The 20,987-nt window shown below is 34.0% G+C and overlaps 2 protein-coding genes across 2 annotated transcripts; both read right to left on the bottom strand.

Annotated features, from left to right (window-relative positions):
* Positions 1 to 3,055: 3,055 nt before the first annotated feature.
* Positions 3,056 to 9,461, bottom strand: LOC130612032 (thymidylate synthase-like). Its single transcript, XM_057433318.1, has 8 exons — positions 9,256 to 9,461; positions 6,830 to 7,048; positions 5,840 to 6,049; positions 4,879 to 5,070; positions 4,471 to 4,571; positions 3,933 to 4,007; positions 3,741 to 3,812; positions 3,056 to 3,339 (listed from the first exon to the last, which is right to left on the bottom strand). Exons 2-8 carry the CDS (start codon positions 7,029 to 7,031, stop codon positions 3,202 to 3,204), a joined length of 990 nt encoding a protein of 329 aa, XP_057289301.1. The 5' UTR covers positions 7,032 to 7,048; positions 9,256 to 9,461; the 3' UTR covers positions 3,056 to 3,201.
* A 3,057-nt stretch (positions 9,462 to 12,518) lies between these two features.
* On the bottom strand, positions 12,519 to 20,402 carry LOC130612033 (tubulinyl-Tyr carboxypeptidase 1-like). Its single transcript, XM_057433319.1, has 2 exons — positions 19,039 to 20,402; positions 12,519 to 13,338 (listed from the first exon to the last, which is right to left on the bottom strand). Exon 2 carries the CDS (start codon positions 13,324 to 13,326, stop codon positions 12,568 to 12,570), a length of 759 nt encoding a protein of 252 aa, XP_057289302.1. The 5' UTR covers positions 13,327 to 13,338; positions 19,039 to 20,402; the 3' UTR covers positions 12,519 to 12,567.
* Between the last annotated feature and the right edge of the window lie 585 nt (positions 20,403 to 20,987).

Below are 20,987 nucleotides of genomic sequence, written 5' to 3'. Positions count from 1 at the left end.
ACGCAAAATGAAATCCATTTTAGCCAATAGCTAAATTAAACTTATGCCAACGTTTTTCTGCTTAAGGTATGTTACATAACTATCTCACTAGCTGATTCGAAGTCAGTAGGTGGCTCCAATGGGCTCATAACACTGCCTTTAAAGTACATGCAGTGGAGGACAAAAAGTTGCAACCTTTGATCACACCCTCACTATAACTCAAGAAAACTATAAGTCATCTCTACAAGCGATAATTTTACATATATTCATATCAGTATACACAAATAGAGATTTCTCATGATAGTTCCAAAAATGCAATTCTGAAGTTCCTAGAAACGGCGGGTGCAAAGTAAAGACGTTGATGCCGCAGAGTTACTTTCATCTAACAAATTACCCAACTTTCTTCTGACTTCTGAATTAGCAGGCAAAGAAACGTATATGTAAATATCCACATACAAATTCTTTCCTTCCGAAAACAAGGTATGCCCTAAATGATCAATTAAGCCCTCATTCATTCGAATTCACAGTAATTACACAATAGTTGATAGGGAAGCAAGTTGATGTATTAATAACACTCGTGGTTATAGCACCCTATTCAAAGTTAGGGTTTTTTTTCGGTCAACTTGTCGAAAAACACATATCCAAATCCTGTCAAAGCAACATACTTTGCTGGAACAACAAGTCCGACCTTTTTCTTTCCAACCACAAATGCTCTGAGTTTGTTTCAGGGGCTGCGTTTAAAAAGTTTGTAAGTAAACGAGAAATTTAGTGTAGTAGTTTTAACTATATCGGTTGATTTAAAAATACCAATGGTATTCTTATTATATTAGATTGCTTCTTCTCGGGTGTCTGTTTTGTATATTATTTTTGTCCAATATGTGTTGCCCAAGCGTCTTTATAAATAGGATGTCTACAAATAGCTGTCTGGAACTCAATTTTAAAATTCATTTCATACGACACTAATAATGCCTTAGACATCATTGAAAGTTTTATTCGTCTTGACAAATGAAACTAACGCTATAATTTTATCGTTCTCGCTCTGAGAAGTCGAATTTAAGTAATTTTAATGTTTTGTTTGCAAAAATGGAACTATAAGAGCCAGCAACAGCTTCCCATAAAGGAGAATATAAATTCTTATACGATTAATTTCAAACTAAGGTTGTTGAATTTGTGGAAAAAATCAATTGGGGCTGCTGCGGTGAAATATAAAGTTCACAGCAATTGCATTTGTAATTGGAAGAAAAAAACAGGATTACTTACAAGTATTTTTAAAGTCAGTTAGTAGAAAGAAAGGAGAACGTTTACAAGGTGCTGGCAGAAAATCTTTAAGCGATGAAATGAAGAAAAAAGTACTAGAAAGATTGTCGAACGTCGGATGAAGATGCTTCGTGTGTCAAGGAAACTTATCTGAAAAAAAGCAATTATTATCTGTGGAGATTTGAAATGAGAAGATCCAGGTCGCTATGACAAAAAATTTGAAGCTGCAAATGGTTGGCTTTTTAAATTTATGAAACGAAATAACTTACCGTTGCACAGAAAGATCCCGATCTTGTAGTATTTTGTAGTAGCTAAAATTGTGTGGTACATATTACGAGTGGAAAGATTACGATTGAAATATTCATACTAACCAGATGGTATTACATGTTATACTTACTTAGGCTAAATATATGCCTAGGTTATGCTTAATGGGAAAAACATATTGGAATATGCTTATGAAAAACACATGATCAGGCTCAAAATATGCTTATTTGAAAACAAATATTGAATTTGAATTTTAAACACAGGAATTACAACTTAAATCTCACTACATACTGGTTAATTCAGACATAAAGAATAAAAAGAAAAACTGCTTATGAAATAAAAAAAACATAAAAACTCTTCACAACACTTTCTCAGGCTTCACATAATGCTTAGCATATGCTTAAAAAATGAACAAATTTAAGCCTACAGATGCTTATAAATGTCATGCTTATATAAAAAAAAAACATGTATAGAATTTGATGAACCTATTTGGGCGGATATGGTGTCAAACACACCAGTAGATGTTTAAAAAAACAAAAACAGTTAGTATGAAGACAACTGGACACGGAAAATGTCGTGTAACCGTTGGACTGGCTGCGAAAGGTTATGGAACAAAACTGAAGCCCTTCATTGTATTCAAGGGAGGAAAACGTGATGTTGAAATAATGAAGAAATAGTATGGAAATAGGTGCATAATAGCTACATCGACAAACGGATGGATGAATACCAAACTAACAGTTAGTTGGACAAATACTGTTCTCGGACAGTTCAACTTCAAACGCAGATTGTTAGCTTGGGATACATCGAGTCTCATATGACAGTTGCTGGAGCATCCTTTAAAGCCAGAAAGACTGACACCGTCTTGATCCTTGGAGTTTGCACTATATATTTCCAGGCGCCGGATGGTAGTTGGAACACACCGTTTAAAAGATATTGCACAGAGAAATACGATGAATGGCTTGAAACCGTAGGAACTCATCAAGAAATCGATGAGGGGAATTTGAAACCTCCGCCTCGCAGCACAATTGTTATTTGGATTCTTGATTCCTGGAAGAAGCTGCCAGCTAAATTAAAACGTAAATCGTCCAAAACGTATGGCTTAAGACCGGCAACTTATGTGATTAAGGATAAACAGAACAATCGTTTTAAAGGGCATCAGCCTCCTTGTTAGACTGGTTTTGCAATGCTTAATGAGCAAATAAAACTGGTAAATAAGACGGAAGACAACCTATTTATCCCAGATACCAAGAAAATGATTGATGCGGCTCTCTTAGAGACGATCGTAAGAGGACGAAGAAGGCGATACTGATATTGAGATCGATTAGTGTTTGGTTTTATTACTTTTACACCGGGGGGCTTATTCGATCATTTACGGTATTTTTGAATTACCAAATATGAAATACGCTCACCAAAGTTAGATCACAGCATTTACGTTAACCTTTTTTCTACATATACGAATAGGTTGTCCCCTCAACAAATACTTTTCAAACTTTTTTTGTCGACTCACCGATATTTATCATTTTAACTACGTACATATAAAAACAACAAGACCATGTAATGACCACAACTAAACACATCGTGTATTAAATCAAACTTTTTACAGTCCAGACTTTCTTACATCATGTTTGCACGCACTTTATTTAGTATCACATTACACATATGCGATGATTGCACAGCATTTTACGTTCGTACTTTTTCGTTTCAAACAGCCATATCCATTTTGATTTTAGGATGGGGCTTATAATCGTCCAATTGAAAATCATCGAACGTAAAGTCGTCGATATTTGTGATTTTGCGTTTAAACGTAAGTGTCGGAAACGGGCGAGGTGTCCGCTCGATCTAAAAGAATGTACATAAAAATTACACATATATCTCATAATGCAAGAACTTTTCGCACAAGGTAGGTGCGCGAGCACTGGGTAATTAAGGTAGGCAGAAACTACTTAGCACTAAAATGATTAAGCGTTTTATATTTCCGCCTATTCCAAACGTGAATTTCCATTCCAATTTTTTATTCAAACTGAGAATCACTGCACTGCACGCGGGAAAAGTCTATGCAAAATTCTAATATTTTTCAGCCACAAAAACTTGCTTGTACATTTTTGTAGAACTAGTTGGTGGCCCGTGGATAAATCCCCGGGCTCGCCCGTCCTTTATATTCTAATAAGTCTCGCTATTTGATGTACCATTTTGTGCCAAAAAGGACAGAATACGGCTATTATTACAGAGAAAGAGAGTACCTGAGTTTTTAAGGCTTCAACGTGGTTACTGTAAACATGCGCATCACCCAAACAGTGAATAAAATCTCCAGGCTAAATGTATACGCAAACAGATTTCTACTTAAAATTAAGATATCAAGGAACTGACATATTTCAACGTTTTCGAAGTTTTAGGAACTGGTAAATATTTAAGGCTTTAATAAATGGACGTACCTTCAATTCACACACATGTGCAACCATACATGTCAGCAGAGCATAACTTGCAATGTTAAATGGAACTCCAAGACCCTAAATTGCAAGTTAAGAATATAACTCGAATGATAGTTTTATATTTAAGAAATTTACTTTTTTGCAATCTTCTGAAATAATTCCGACTTAGGGGTCGGTCTGAAATAAACTACTGTATATACCTTAATGCAACCTTTTAAATAAGCGACATGCTATGCGCAAAATATTTTCATAGTGTTTTCTAAGCAATTTTATCCCAATCATAATTGTAGCGTATATCCTTGCATGGCGAAATAGATTCACGTTTTTAAGGTCCTTATTTGGTAGAATAAATTATTTCCTTATATGAAGCAAAATATCAGTAGGAACAACAAGTCTAGGCCAGTTAAATCCATTATGTATTTTTTTCTTTCAGTAGTAGAGTGAACAATGTGTAATATTTATTCACATAGTGTGAACACCGTCTAAAGAACACTCTGCATAAGTTGAAATTTAAGATGGGAGTTCATTTCAAGCATCTTACCATATCACATGAGCGTTGATACATTTGACATGACACTTCTCCATTTGCAACGTAAAACTGACAGAATGAATGACAGGGCGGTAACGCCATTTTGGGGATATCTATCATAACAAATATCTGTTTGAGACATATATTTACATAGAAACAAGCCAGTTGGGAAAGCTGTTTGTACAAACATAAAATAAGTTCAAATTTACGCAAAGGGGTTCGTTAAGGAGTCACAATTTCCCACTTTTAAAGCTAATTTCGCTTTTTTCTCTTTCCATCTCTTTTTTAGAAATCGCCTCCTATTAAGATAGTCCCACCCCCTTTTTAGCCAACAATTTCTCCACCCCCGCAGAAAATGTAACACCATCTTTTGATAATTCGAATTTGATGTATCTATATGTAGTATTCTTGTTATCTTACCTGCAGGATTCCAGGCAGCCATTATCATTCTTCTATCATTAGGATTTGTTTTTATTGTATGTATAATATTAGCAAGTTGATCAACACCTTGGCCAGTGTAATCTGCATATTTATCTTTGTATGTGGCCCCAAAATGGCGCCACTGAAAGCCATATATTGGACCAAGGTCTCCAACTTCACGATCATGCAAATCTATGTTCAAAGAAATTCTTGTCGCATAAATACTGTTAACTTTGACCAGCTTATGATGTTGGTATCATGCAGTACAACTTAGTATAAAAGCATGTTGTTTGTATCTTACTTGTTTTACCTTCACAAGGAGTACTTTATACTATACAGACATTCTTTACCCTAAACGAGTCATCTTTAGATTTCCCCCAAGTAACCAACATTATTGTTTAATACATATCGTTCCGAAACTTACAAAATATGTTAAAAAAGTAGATAGACTTTACATGACCAAAACGAAATTTCAAACTGAAATGCTGCGTGATATTCGGATGTTTTTTTTTTAAATCACGGATATGCAAACTGTGTACTCACTGTAACCTTGCAGCCATGTTTATTTCAAATGTCCTGTTTACAAACACACAGGATGGGTGTGTGGAGGTGTTGCATGCTATCACACACCTCTCCTGAAAAAGCCTGAATTATTAAAGTTTTAGAAAACTAATTTTGGGAAATTAATTAAAGGTGTACAATAATACCCGTAAACACCAATGAAGATATGTAAAACATTTTACATTAAGGCTAGATTTACATCTTGCTATGTTCAAGGTGAAATTCCTGGTATTTTAGTGTTAATTCATTACACTCTTTACAAGTATAGTGTATATTTTTAGAAGCAACATTAGGCTTCAATGCTTACATTTATGGACTACCCAGCCTATGCTTATAAAGGTTACATTAATAAAAGAGTGTATTTCATAACAACAAAACTAATGAATAAACATATACATACTCTGTTTGTCAAGAAATTCTCTTGAACCATTTGCATCCCAAATGTGAATATTTTTATTTGTCAAGATATGACCATCAGTAGACCCTTTTATAAACCACAGCAATTCTTCTGCCACACCTCTCCAAAAGACACGCTTTGTTGTGAGCAGTGGGAATGATTCACGAAGATTAAATCTCATTTGTGCACCAAAAATAGAAATAGTGCCAGTGCCTACAATATTTAAACAAAATATAACTTAACATTGTAGCTTTGCCTTTTTATATTTTCCCCATTTTCTGTTACCTTTCTGATTTTAACTTTTAAATCATGGGAACAATTATTATTTTAGAGAGGTTGCATTGAGAAAATTCCTAACTCATGATAAAGCTATCTGTTTTTATAACTCTGTTCATCATCAAGAACTGTGTTGTGTTTAGAACTTTGACAATGGTATGTAGAGACCAGGTTTAGTTGTCAATAAGCAATTCCATAAAGTCAAAAATCAATTTCAAGCACAATACAACTTTCCTGGAGAGTGGACAGGGAGGGAGAAATAAGGTAAGGTGTTGCCAAAATGGCATTGCAAAAAACATTTCATAAAAAAACTATCAATGAATAATAAACAAACTTTTAAATACAAATGGCCATCCATAAAAATCTGCTTTGAATGGTATTTTTTCCATATAAAACACAGTCACAATCATGTGCAAATGTTTTCAGCTTATCTAACTTTGCACATCAGAATTTCTTACTTTCAGGAAATGCTTACACTTGCAAATAAACATAAAAATGTTAGACAATTTAAAGTTTTAAGGTAGTAAAATTGGCAAAAAAAAGTTATTCTGACCTCCTGGTTACATTTTTTAGCCAATATGGAAACAGGAAACAAACTATTTTTGAGCATCATGTTCTGTACAAGAATTTGCAAACGGAACAGTTGTCAAAACCAAGATTATTTTCTTTTTACAATTTTGAGGGTTTTGTTACTTTTAACAAGAATAATAGTCACACCTGTTCTGTCACCTTTGACATTACCAGTTTTAATAATTTGATTGATCAAGTCTAAATATTGGTATTCATCATGTGAATCATCTCTTTCTTTTCTTTTACATGGTTTTATGTTCTCCTTGTTTTTAACATCACGTTGTGGTGAAACAAGTTTTTTAGATGTATCTGTGATCGTGGAGGTTGTATTTTCAGCTATTGTGGCCATATTCTTTTAGTAACACTCTAAAGTTAAAACATAAATTAAAAATACCAGTGCATGCTTTCTTTACGCAAAACTTTATAAGCAACACTTTATAAGCAACACGAGGCTTAAATTTCATGAAGCAACAAGCCAGCCTTAGATTAAAAAGTTAATTAAACTGTATACAAAAAAGCTTAGAAGCTTTAACAGTGAAACTGTTTCAAAGCTTAAGTAATGTTGAGACAATTTAAAGTCTCCAGCGTCTAAAGACATGGAAAGCCGAAAAGTTGCCTAGTGAAGATACAACTTTAGGCAACAACATATAGTCTGCCGTTTTTTAGTATGCCGAAGGATAACCTCTAACAAAAATGACAGACAAAAATTTTGTTGACATGAGTCAATGAAACTAATTACAAGCAAAATTTCTGAATTATATCTTTAAAACTTTGAACTTTAGCTAGATTGTTCAAATATTTTACAATTTTCCTTTTTTTTCTTTAAAAAAACTGCCAATAAATTTCATAACCGAAGCACATCTGTGACAATAAACTAATTTTTATCTTTACGACTGTATAATTGAAGGACCATGAAACTCTGACCATTATCAGATGATTCACGTTGACAAAAATATTTTACTATAAATTATTTTCTCATGAGCATAAAAACCTGTGAATTCATGAATTCGAAAAGTTTTTCACCTAGTCCTCACAATTTAGCAAAAAGTGCCTAATCAAAAAAAATACCGACATAAATCAGCTCCCGAAAAATAGTTTTTTTACTATGTCACTTTCTAGCGCAGGCCTTTTCAGGAGAGGCGTGCAATAGCATGCGCACACCTCCACACACACGGAAAATGGCTTAGGCGTGCTATTGATAGCACCTGCAAAATGACAAATTTTATAAGAAGTTAACCAGTGCAGCACACCCAAAAACACACCTAAAATACTTGAGGCGTGCTTTTTGGCACACACATATTAAAATTTTCCTGAAAAGGCCTGCTAGCAATTGTAATTCCAATGAAACAAAGGCCTAAACAAGGGGGAAATGATGCCTAGTGGTTGTTAATATGCCACAATTATTTCCACAGTATCTTTGTGTGGTTATTTTTTTTTAATTCTCAGAGCTTTTTATATTTTTTCATGTTGGAGACAAGTGGGGCATTTAAAACTTGTGATCCACAAACACAAGTACCAGTTGTCCCTGGTCTTCTCAGTCTCAACTTCATTTTTCTCTGATACCCGAAAGAATGGTAAATTGGAAATGAAATGTGTTAATTACTTAGATCTAGTCAAACAAAGTTGAAATATTTTTATTATCTGATTCGCAATTAAGGGTTGCAAAATTTAAGTGAGGTAATTTTTTGCCACTGTTGTGTGAATTGCCAAAAACGAATCATAAGCAAAAGCTTCTCAATATAAATTAAGCAAGAGCTTCTTTCCAATAACCAAGATATAAAGCATTATATTGTATATAATAAAAAGTCCAGGAGTGTTATTGAATAAAATTTAACTAAAGAAGTACCTCCGCAAAGAATTGCTGAGACAAACAAGAATCACCTCAGCATTTACTTCAGCAATTGCTGAGTGTGGAGGTTAATTGTGAGATGAAATGCAAGGGTTGTTCACCCATTGGTGCTTTTTCTGATGAACTAATTATTAATTTTATTTCAGATCCTGAAACTGATACATTTTGTTATTACTAGCTAAGTTCTTATATGTCCTAAAGAAATGATCATTCTAAGAGTGAATTAATGATTACGAGTTTTAGATCATTTGGTTTTTCGATTAAAGAGAAAGGTCCTTGTGATATCGCAATTTAGTGTATTTGCTGCCATCAAAATTATGTTATGGCCACATCTTTCAACTGATCCACTTATGGTATTAAGAATAAATAAATAACATAACCCATGAATATATTCAAAGATTCTGAACACAATCTTGGTGCCAAATTTTTCTTTTCTTTGAATGACCAAACACCCATTTCGCAAATGCATATTACACTTTTAGGAGAATCTACTGAAGGAAAATACATGATATAGCTCAAAGCCTCCAATATTTCATTTTACAAGTCATGTGTCAAAACATTGAGCTTACTACTTAGAAAATTTAAAGAAAGAATCTCAACTCTTATGTTGAAACATATAAAGCTACCTATGTGGGCTATAATTTTCTTACTCAAAGGGCAGGCAAAAGCTAAAAGACATGAAATTAAATAAGTTTGGTCAGGTTAAGGAAATATGTATAACTACCTAAATGTGTTAATTTTCACCGACTTTAAAATATTTGTTAAAATGCTAGCTATAGCTAAGTGCATATAAAGCACTAAAAAATCATAGCTACAGGTTTTTAAGAAAATAGGAACGTGTGTTAGTATTTTCTATCAGGTTGACTAGCTACGCATTGAGTGTGGATACTTCATATTTATTTGCTAGGCCAGAGATGTCCAAAGATAAAAAACTTTCGCACCAGAACTTTCCCGCCGATTTTTTTTTAATAGTTTGTTTGTTTGTGTATGTTTTCTTTGTTTGTTTGTTTTGTAAAAACATGGTCCCAAAACCCTGCGTCCGACTCTGTGGGGACCAATGAAAAACACGCAAGAATTGATAATAAGCCATTAAAGAATATTAAAAGTAATAGTTCTACAAGAAGAAAAATTCACATGAAATAAAAAGAAGTAACCAGTATTAATCTTAGGGTTTCTTCAAAGAAACCCCTTTCCTGCGGTTGAGAGTAGAAAATACAGGTCATAAAACGAGATTGATTCAAGTATTATATTATGGTATTGTTCTGCTTTTGTCACTGCAAAATTTTGAGAAGATGTCGTCACTGATTTTGTTGTTCCAGTATTCAGGCAGTAACAAATACTTTTATACAATGTAATTGGATAGGGGATAAAGTTGTCTGCCAACCTCTATCCCCTCGTTTCACCCTCATATCAAAACACGCTACGGTTCGAGGATCGAGCTTCGACAGACGGACGTAGTACTAGCTCAGGGGCCGCGAAATCCTGGGGACGAGGACGAAGTGTATGTGCATGATGCTTTTCCATTCTCTTGTTTTATTTTTTGCATATTTTACGAACTCCCTTTTTTGATAACTATGTTCTCTTACTTTTTGTATGAAGAATAGTGCATGTAAACAAATTGTAACTGAAAAATTCCTGCTTTAGCGTTGTTTTCCGCTTTTGTTGTTCTTCTTCGAATTTTATGTTCTTTTATATTTTTGTGAAAACTATTTTTGTCCTGCAAGCTTTGTTTCTTTTATGTCAGTAACGGTATCCGATGACATTATACTAGCTTAGAAAAGTGTGTCGAGCAACAGTTTGTAAATCAATCGTCGTAAGGGACGATGGATGATATACAACAACTGTTGCACCACAATTACTAACTTAAAACGAAAACTACAACATTTAGCAATGCGATTTCCGAACTAACAGAAAGATAATTTATTTTTGTTATAATGAAAAAATCAAGAAAAATATTTCAAAACGGGGAAAATATGTATTTATAATTTATTTATTTATTATTTCATTTATTATCTTATTTACTATTTCATTTTTTTCTAGTTTTATTTAACACTTAGTCGGGTCCATAATGGTTTTTTCATAATGTTTTTTTCCAAAAGCCAAAACTAAAAATATTTTAAGTATTAAAGAGTATATGCATATAAAGTTTCTAAAATAAGTCCAAATAAGATTTTGAAAAAACAATAGACAGAGATCAAAAGGAACAAAACAATAAAAAATGTTTGTGGGACACGCAAGGAACATCAATGACCTAAACACAGTAAAGGCTAAAAGACAATCCATTAAATGTGCATATTATCGGGCCGCTGTGTTTTGAATTTGTTGTAATCAGTTGACTAAATATATTGGCATTGGGCTGTACACAACGTTACAATATTTTTAATTTTTTTACTTGAATATTGCTACTAGGACAAAACACACTTTAAGATAGCCTGGACTTTGTATGGAAAATCGCGATTTAAACGCAACTCTTATGTAAAATTCTGCATTTTTAGCAGTTTTAAAAGCGCAAGGGAATTAAAACTTTTTTTTCGTAGTTTTGTTCCGTACATTCTTGACCCTCCCTGCAGCTTAACAAAAGCTAAAAGAGCGTATAATATAATACAGCATTATGGTAAAAACTGCCAAAGAAAAAAAAACTACTACGGGCGCCGCGAACACTTTCGATTCAGCTTTTTTTGCTAAACATGACTCGATTTCTTAGAAAACGAATACCATTTCTTCACGTGCAATAGTTTTGAAAAGGTATGAAAATTTAAATGTTTGCAAAAATGTAGCAATCTAGCGTTAACACAAAAAATGTTGACCAACATTGAACATATTTTGTGACTAAAGCCTTAAAGTAAGAGTTCTTTATAAGCATATCAAGGCTGGAAATATATACTATTCTTATGTACAGTGTGCCACTTCGGTTTTGATCGCTTGAGGGATTGGCCTTCAGTAATGATTCATTTTATCAACGTGGTTCGTAGGTAACCACCACACATCTTTTTTATAAGAAACCTCTTGACTTGAGGCTGAGAAGAGTTGACCTCATAAATCTTTAGAAAATCTGCTTTCAAGTTAAGAAACATTCATGCTTAAAAACGTGTATATTAAAAAAAGATAATTTTAATAAAAGCAAATGTAGTAAGAGTCGCCGACAGAATAAAATATTCGACTCATGTACTAGCAATTTGATCTTCGTGAATTTTAAAACAATTGCTTTGATTTGTGGGTGACATAGTTTTGGAGAAAAAATGTTTTGCTTTGGCATTAGACAATTTCTCTTTAGCGCCTAAATAAAAAAGTCACATAGGAGGAAGCAGAGATCAAAATACTGAATTTGAGGAAAGTTTGATTAAAAATAGAAAACGCTTAAACGCAACAAAAAAATCTTGTAGGAGAACAGAAAAGATCGCAACTTAGACAACATCAAAAGACATTTGGCAGGACTCGTGTTAGAAAGCGAAAAGAAGCTTTAGGGACGATATTGGCGTCAAATAAGCAAGTTAAAGGAGTTTTATCACGAAATTGATATGCATGCCCCCAATGAAAATTATTTGTTGGAATGAAAATTACTTATTGCGAGGATTTTTTCTAAATTGTATGTCTGTTTTTCCTATATAGATCAGTAAGAAGCTGCTAAACCTAAGTTTTTTTTACATCTGTACAAAAATTTTCTCCCGAGGTGTAAAAACATTAAGAAGTTCTGAGGGCGAGATTGGAAGCTAAAATTTTTTTAGAACAAACCTTTAGAAAGTTGAGAACCGTTTAACCTTTAACTTGGTTTCTTATCAAAAAACAAAAACAAAAAAACCTTCTTTAGTCACCCTTTCTAGCCCGACACTCCTACATCTTCGCAACCTTGTCACTAAAAGAGCAAGATACCCTGATGACGAAGTTGTCACTTTCGTGTTTTCGTTTCGTGATTTTTTATAGTCATGTTCTTGATATTTTAATACCTCTACTTTTAAGTACATATTTACAATAAAATAACATGAAATATGATGGGTATGACAAGAGTAGGACATTTATTGCTGCAAATATGAATGCACTACATCGCTCTAACTCTAAGTTCTCTTGAATATTTTTCTAAGACACTTTTTATTTCCTCTTTATCAAGTTTACCAACTGGCACAACAAAGAAGTTCCACATTATATGATCACAGGAATGTAAATCGTTAGATATAGATGGACTGATTTTAACCTTTCTCAACTCGTGGTAACAATCTCTATAACTATCTTTAAAATCCACAATAAGTTCGTACAAAGATTTGTACTTCAGTGGTTTATACATAAGTGTCTTCCGTCTGCTTAAACCTAGTGCACCATACTTGGAGTCGTAATAAATGCCAAGAACAATATGTCTGTGTGTCTTGCTTGAAAATTTGGATTTAAATCGGATGGTAAAACGAGTAAGTCCATTCATACAAGAAGTCAAATATAAAGAAACAATTACTGCCTCTAAGCATTTAATGGGAAGAGAGTATTTGATAATGTCTTTTGCTGTCTCATAGAGTCTTGTGATGGGACGATTCATTTTAACTTCAAAAAACTGTGTTCCAGTGTGATTGTACTGTAACTGATTCAAATATCTTTGGACCATCTTAACCTTCTCGGACACACTTTGCAATGATGTAAACACTGGTTGTTTTGGAATTGGAAATTCGCCTTCCTTGTTTTCGTTGATTAAATTTGTAGTATTAGCAATGATACTTTCTCCATCTGGATGACAATCCTTTATTTGATCAAGCATGGCTTGCCACTTTAATTCATTCAAAGGGAACACAGTATTAGATGTATCATTCTCCATTGTTTGCTTTGACTAAATAAAACAGAAACAGCTAGAAATAAATAACCCTATACATATTTAATAATGATATTGTGGATAAATAGTACAACTTCTTTGTCTGAAATCTTTAGAAGCAATCAAGGTAATTAAAAAAGAAATGTAAATTAATTGTTTTTTTAGCCGGTTAAACTAGTTTCGTTATTTTCATGGCACATGAAAGACATTTCTTTATGGGAGGTAAGCTTTAAATAACTTAGCTTTGACTTATGCTGACTGAAAATATGATATAGTGGCTGCTCTAATAAATGCTGACCTGCAATTGGTTTAAAAGTGTCATATGACCACAGATTTCAACCCCAAAGTTTTAGAAACCAGGATACTGAAAATAAAACAATGATTGCTGTTGTTGATTCAAATTTGTATGGAAACTTCAGTTGACAAATGTGGCATTCTTTAATTTGCAATACTCATTTGAAAACCTTATTTCAAGTTCCCTAGAAGTATTTGTGTGTGGTTGATGTAGTAAGGATATTGGGCATAGAGAGACCTTCAAGAAACACCTTGGCTAGAAAGTCTAGTCAAACTTCCAGGACAATCCTGCTCAAATCAAAACAGTTGGGATTACTGTGCATAATTTTTTAACCAGAGGAAATCAAATATTTTTCTTTGTTATTGTTAGGATGCTAATAGAAAATATGTTATGTTCATATTCTCTGGTTGACCCATCGACCTTGGAAAAGCGTGAGTTGAGAAAAATGGAAAAAAAAAGAAGTATAAGATTCGCAAGTAACATAAAAGTTTAGAACACTATCTTGGTGTCACTTTTTTCTCTTATCTTGAATGTTACTGCCCATGTTGCTTTTTTGCTTTGCTTTTTTACAAATTAACTTTTACACATCAGAAATTTGGCCAACCAACCTACTCACTCATTTTTGCAAAGCCTTCAGAATGTGCAATTATATATTTTCGATAGCAGTCTTGCAGGTCGATCTTTCCTAATATACTTTTTTTTAAAAGAAAACAAGCAACTTTTAAGCAAAATGAGTGGTATATACAGTACAGTCTGAATGTAATCTACCGCGTACACTCTAATATCACACCTTTGCGTAGAGGATGGCAGTCGTTTGTCTTTTGTTATAATTAAATCCCTTAAGGGTTTTGCTAGTTTATATTTGTGTGTTAAAAAACAATGCGCTCGCAAAGAAATATCGGCGCAATTATATTTTTTGTAATAGCGAGATGCATTGTGTAAATGTATTGATAAGCTATTCCCGTAAGTATTAGCGTAAAGTAATTAAATAATAAAAATCTTTCGCAAAATTTTATAATACATTGCGCGAGAATGTATTGTTGATTTAATTACTTAAAAAGATTCCAGTGCGTTTAATCTAAGAAACATACGTGAAGCATTTTTCACAACTATTAAATGCCGCTTTTCGTTTTTAAACTTTTAAAATGCGATTTAAAAAAACATTTCTATCGCCGCTTTTCCTTAATAAACTTTTAAAATGCGATCTAAAAGAGCATTTCTATTGCGGCTTTTCGTTTATAAACTTTTAAAATCATCATCATCATCATCATCATTCTCGGCCTAATGTCCGTTTTCCATGCTAGTATGGGTTGGACGGGGTATATTAATGACCCTCTTCCAATCTGATCTAGACTGTGTTAGATCTAAACTCAACTTCCTCTGTATCAAGTCTGTCCTTATAACCTCCTGCCAAGTGTTTCTCGGTCTGCCTCTGGGCTTTGCTCCAGGAACTCTCAAGTCTCTACACTTTCTTACCCAATTATCCTCCTCCATTCTTTCCAAGTGCCCCAGCCAATTCAATCTTCTTATCTGGATAACATCTTCAATTCTATGGAGACTTAGCCTGCTTCTTAGCTTATCTGAACTCTTTCTGTCTCTCAGACTGGCGTTACACATCCACCTAACCATTCTCATATCATTCCTTTCTAAACAGTCAAGATCTTCCTGCTTCACTGCCCATGTCTCACTACCGTACAACATAACACTTCTTACACAGGCCTCATACAACCTTCCTTTTACCTCAATTGACAGGACTCTGCTAGTCAACAAAGGAAGTAACTCTCTGAACTTTTTCCAAGCAGAACCTATCCTGCAAGTAACACTTCTTCCAACACCCCTTCCCTGCCTAACATATCACCTAGGTAACAAAAGTTCTCAACTATCTCTAACAAGCCACTGTTGTACATCATTAAAGCTGGAAATACTTCATTCTCTAAAATGCGATTTAAAAAACATTTCTATCGCCGCTTTTCGTTTATAAACTTTTAAAATGCGATCTAAAAAAACGCTTAATTACTGCAATTAAAAATTTTCAAAAGAGTTTGCGCAAAATAGATTGCTAAAATTATTCTTGCAACCTATTGTGATTAAACAATCAATCGCGTGGGTCATTGTTTATCAGCGAGGCAATTATTTGCTTAAAAAAACAAAAGCCATCGCAATGTTATTGTTCTGTGTAACTATTCATGCGAGTTTTGCGTCCGCGGTAGATTACATTCAGACTGTACTGTATATAAAGACGATTTGATAAAACATGAGGGTGCTGATAAGCCACAATTTCCTGCATATGCAAGGGCAATTTTTAAATAAAATTCCTAGCTTACTTTCATCCAAAAGCTTCCACGCGATTTTAAATTTGCCCAAATTATTCCCATTTGTTAGCCCTTGTTGATAGACAAAGAAACATTTACATAAATCTGGTGTTTTGTCTACCTTAGTAATTTCCTATAGGGTTCCAAACACATAAAAATGTAGCTAAATTCACATATTATGCTAACAATTATATTTCTGTATTCATACAGCTCTGTACAACATACGTTTTGGTTGTTGTTTTTATAAGCTTAAGGATGCTTATAAAAGTACTTTTTCAGGCTCGAAATATTCTTATTATTATTTCTAATGGCAAAAAAAATAAATATTGGAAATGCTTATGAAAAACACATGACCAGGCTCAAAATATGTTTATTTAAAAAAATATATTGCATTTTGAATTTTGCAGTAAAAAAAAACAAATGTGGATGCTATGTCTGAACATAGCATCCACGTTTGTTCTTTTCGAGTTATTTTTTTAGGACTTTTAAAGGAACAGTACACTCTGTAATAATAGTTTAAAGCCGTAGTTTAGTGGTTATCACTCTCGTACTGCAGGAGACCAGGGTTGGATTCCCTTTAGTGGCGATTCAATATGGGCAATTGAATATTACCATAGCCCTGGTTTAACCCAAGCAATGTGAGGGAAATTGGGTAGATGGCACACTGTGTTGGCTGTTGAATGTGTGGCAGGGAGTTGCCTGGCAGAGCGCTGACCCTAAGTGAGTTTGCGTAGCTTAAAAACCCATCAAAGCCATGACTCCTCCTGGAAATAATAGACAGGGTATATCCCTCGATATTTGTGAGGTTAGCCATGTAAAATATGCACATCTATCTATATCTATCTATCCTATAGGCTAGAAAAATCCATGGGAAGAAATCTGCCTCTTTCAAAAGCTTCCGCATCTTTCTTCCTGACATGTGTGATTAGTTACAAAAGGGCTTTAAGAGAAAGAATTTTAAACTTCACTTGTATCTACTTAATGTATGCGCTATGTGTGTTATCACAACTGTTCCATAGTGTGCTTTCTTTTCTTTACGACGAACCCTTTCTTGCGCCATGTTTATTTACAAAATCTTGCTGATTCAGCAGTTGTCATGCATACAAGCCAAAATGCGTCACGCAACCCCTGGTCTAGCCAACTAGGACTTGACATCCAGGATTTGATTTTTATATCCAGTGCTGACTCACTGCGAAGCAACGCTTGTCATAATTTCAATAAATAAAAATTTCTGTTGTTTCACTTATGACATTGTGAGAGTTGTCTCGCCCCCCACCTCCCCTCCGCCAAACCCCCCCCCCAAAAAAAAACGTATTTCTATACTCTATGTTGCAAAATTTTACAAGAACAGAAAACCAGGTTGACGGCCAAATTTCAAAACTATATCAAAAAGAACAAAATAAATTAAATACAGTTATTGATGACCTCGTCGCCATGACTTCTTTTCTCTTTCTGACAATCTCGGAGGCCGAGAAAGATCCCCAACCGAAATTTTCCTGTGGTTGAGGTTGATTTGGAACATCCAGTTAGCATTTTTAGGGCTTCAAATCAATATTGAAAACTATTGTGTTACTGTGCAACGAATTGATGTTTTTCTTTTGGAAATACCACTCCTCTCCATTTAAAGAGTTTTTTTTTCGCCTTTTGGAGCCAAACGCTTAAAATATTTACAGTTCGGAATAATATAATGCTTCATGCTTAATTTTTAAGTGTGTACCTACGTACTTCGACCATTTTGAAGACGTCTCCATTATTCCGTCTTCAATAGAAATATAGAGGATATTTTTTCAATTCCTGTACGGATTTCATAGAATGAGAAATTTTTGCAAGTGTTCAAGAAAATGCAAAGTTTTTCCCCTGAAAATTTTGTCAGAAAGGGGCAAGTTAGAGGAATTTTGCGTACGTATCTAAAGGAGGGGTTAGGACGAAAGCGTACAGGTGCTAAAGAGGGGAAGGTGGCATCGGAAAATTAAAAATTTGGTGCGTACGTATGTTATGGATGCCTCTTACACGCTCTACACTTACGAATTTGAAGGTTTAATTTACAGATATGTCTGATATAAATATGTTAGTACTAATAATAGTAGTCGTCAAGTGAGGATCAGTGTGGCATAAATAGTTAAAAGAGACACTCTGGTAAATAAGTTTATTGACGTCAATTTTCACCTGAACAAAAAGAAGTCATGCCAATTCACAAACGTCAGGTGCATTACAAGTGACGTCAAATATATTCACAGAAATGTAACATTTGAAACACCGCAACAACAGCAGCACAAATCTCTAGTGAGCAAGGTAGGTAAGAAGGAACAGACAACTCGTGTCTATCTATTTATTTACAGCAAAAGATTTCTAAATACAATTCTCTAACATTACTTAACTGTTTCAAAGCGTTTTGTGATTATAAATATAACTAGTTTTGTTTAGATTTCTCAAAACGAGAATAAATACTAGAGAGTATCCTTTTGTTTTAGTTACGAAACGCTAAACATGTCTTTGTGCTATCCTTCTTAGCAAATTACTTCGTTTAAACCTGTTCTTATGTTGGAGATTTCTTAACTTTAGAGAACAACTTGAAGTGAACAGATGCAAGATGTAATACACAAAAGAAAAAGAAAGTCGTCGGGACGAAGGAAAAGAGATCCCAACACAACCAAGCAAGGATATTTATTTACTACAGAGAAACGGCAACCTAGGTAAGAGAGATTTCTTCTACTTTACAGCAGACTGTCTTCATCTTCGACCTTTTTATCACGAACATCTTACCCTGTCTTAATAAACAAATATATAGTCCCTGGGCCATTTCCCTCTACCATTATTAGCACGAAAAATATCTCGAGTTGTTGATTAAAAGTAGTACATATCTATTTCACATTTAGCTAAAGTGCAATTTCTGAATATTCAGAGTACAAATTTTCATTACAAATTCAAAACAACACTCTTTTTGCTCTACATCCAACAAAACGATGGGAACTGGCGGATTTAACTTTTTTTGTGTGATTATTTTCTTGATTCGTGTGAAAGAAAGATGAATTTACCGAGTTAAAGAAAAAAAATTGTTAAAAACCGTTAAAAAGTCATGAAGATAAAAAGTTTTAAATAAGTTTTACTTACCAAACCAAAATTATTTTTTGGACACCGTTCTTATCATATCATCAGTCCAAAACTAAACAACCCAAACAAGCTTTAGTCCTAAACTGTTACAAGAAAAGTTAAATTAAAATTTTAAACGTTCCTCTGCTGTCTGCTTGAGAAATGTTTTTTTTCTCTCTGAATTTTCGAACGATATTTTCGAATGCCGTGTTTCGAAAAAATATATTGCACGCTACATATACCTCTTACAATATGCCGTATGTTTTCTCGCTCTTCAAATTTCTTGCCTAAGCGCCTAAGTTATTATCTTTTAAAGTTGCAGAGTTCAAAAGTCATATTGCAATAAGACGTGCGATAACTAGTATATCTTTTCCGTAACTTTCCCTGGATTTTTTTTCAAGTTGTCAAGGCTTTTGAAAATGCAAGGCATTCGCAAATACAATTTGGCGTTCATGATCCACATACATATATGCATGGACCAATCCTTTAATTTACACACACACACACACATGTACACAGGCACAAAACATACAGTTTACTCGCTACATCTATCATTGTCAGTTATTGAGACGGGCTCAAATGCAATGAGAAAATTTTCACGCACACGCGATTCAAATTGGATTCAAAGGAAATCAACACATGGGCAACATGTGTTTGGGGACGCTAAAGAAATGCGCTGCATTGTGACCATATCTGCGCTTTTACACAGTGTCATTAAATAAACACACATAGTATTGCAAAAATCCAAAAAACTTCAGCAGATATTTCAGCGAAGAAGACAACATTACATTTTAATAGACGAACTATAAAGGAACGGAAGTTGTAAAGAAGACGTCAAGAAAATGCATTTTAAGGAGATCCTGTTCACTTGTCATTTGTCAGACTGTTATGCAGGTATGTTAATAGCATAGTTTTTAGCAGTATGACAGATTGTATGTAAAATATAAAAAAGTAGTAGGAGAGTGTTGAGAGTTGACAATTTGAGCAAAAGCTTAATACAAAGTCCAATCTCGCCTGCATAGAGAAACGGGTTTTTACATTTTGCATCTAATAATAACCGTTTATTGTAAATGAGGCGGTATAAAACTCCTGCGAAGACTTCAACTGCCGACGGAAATCTTCAAAGGAAATGGATTATGACTTGCATAGTAAAATTTCAGTCGACAGTCTTGATTTGTGAACAATGTGAAACACAACTTTTCAGACATCAAAAATAATAATAATCATGGATATGCAACCTCGTTTAAGGAAAATATTTTCAAGCAGCCTTAAAAAGAAAAAGAAAGAGACAATCAAACTCCCTCCAACCAAAGAATAGATGGAGAGTCGAGACATGGGCGACATGTGTTTAGAAATGACATTTAAAATGCACGCTGTAAAGTCGTATTATGACTATATCTGGGCTTTTAAAATTGTCATTAAATAAACACATGTGGTATAGCGAAAATCCAACGCAACTGCACCACAACTTTTAGCGAACACAACTTAATTATTTTGTTACAGACGAATAATAAAGGAGTTTAAGTTGTAAAGAAGACGTCAAGAGAATTCATTTTGGGGAGATCATGTTCACTTGTCATTTAACAGACTGTTATGCAGGTATGTTAATAGCAAAGTTTTTAGCAATATGCCAGATTGTATGTAAAATATAAAAAAGTAGTAGGAGAGTGTTGAGAGTTGACAATTTGAGCAAAAGCTTAATACAAAGTCCAATCTCGCCTGCATAGAGAAACGTGTTTTTACGTTTTCCATCTAATAATAACCGTTTATTGTAAATGAGGCGGTATAAAACTCCTGCGAAGACTTCAACTGCCGACGGAAATCTTCAAAGGAAATGGATTATGACTTGCATAGTAAAATTTCAGTCGACAGTCTTGATTTGTGAACAATGTGAAACACAGCTTTTCAGACATCACAAATAATAATGATCATGGATATGCAACCCCGTTTAAGGAAAATATTTTCAAACT

The sequence above is a fragment of the Hydractinia symbiolongicarpus genome, chromosome 10 (assembly GCF_029227915.1).
Source record: "Hydractinia symbiolongicarpus strain clone_291-10 chromosome 10, HSymV2.1, whole genome shotgun sequence".
Lineage (NCBI taxonomy): Eukaryota > Metazoa > Cnidaria > Hydrozoa > Anthoathecata > Hydractiniidae > Hydractinia > Hydractinia symbiolongicarpus.
Note: the sequence above shows the minus strand (reverse complement) of the source record. Positions and strands in the feature narration are given on the sequence as shown.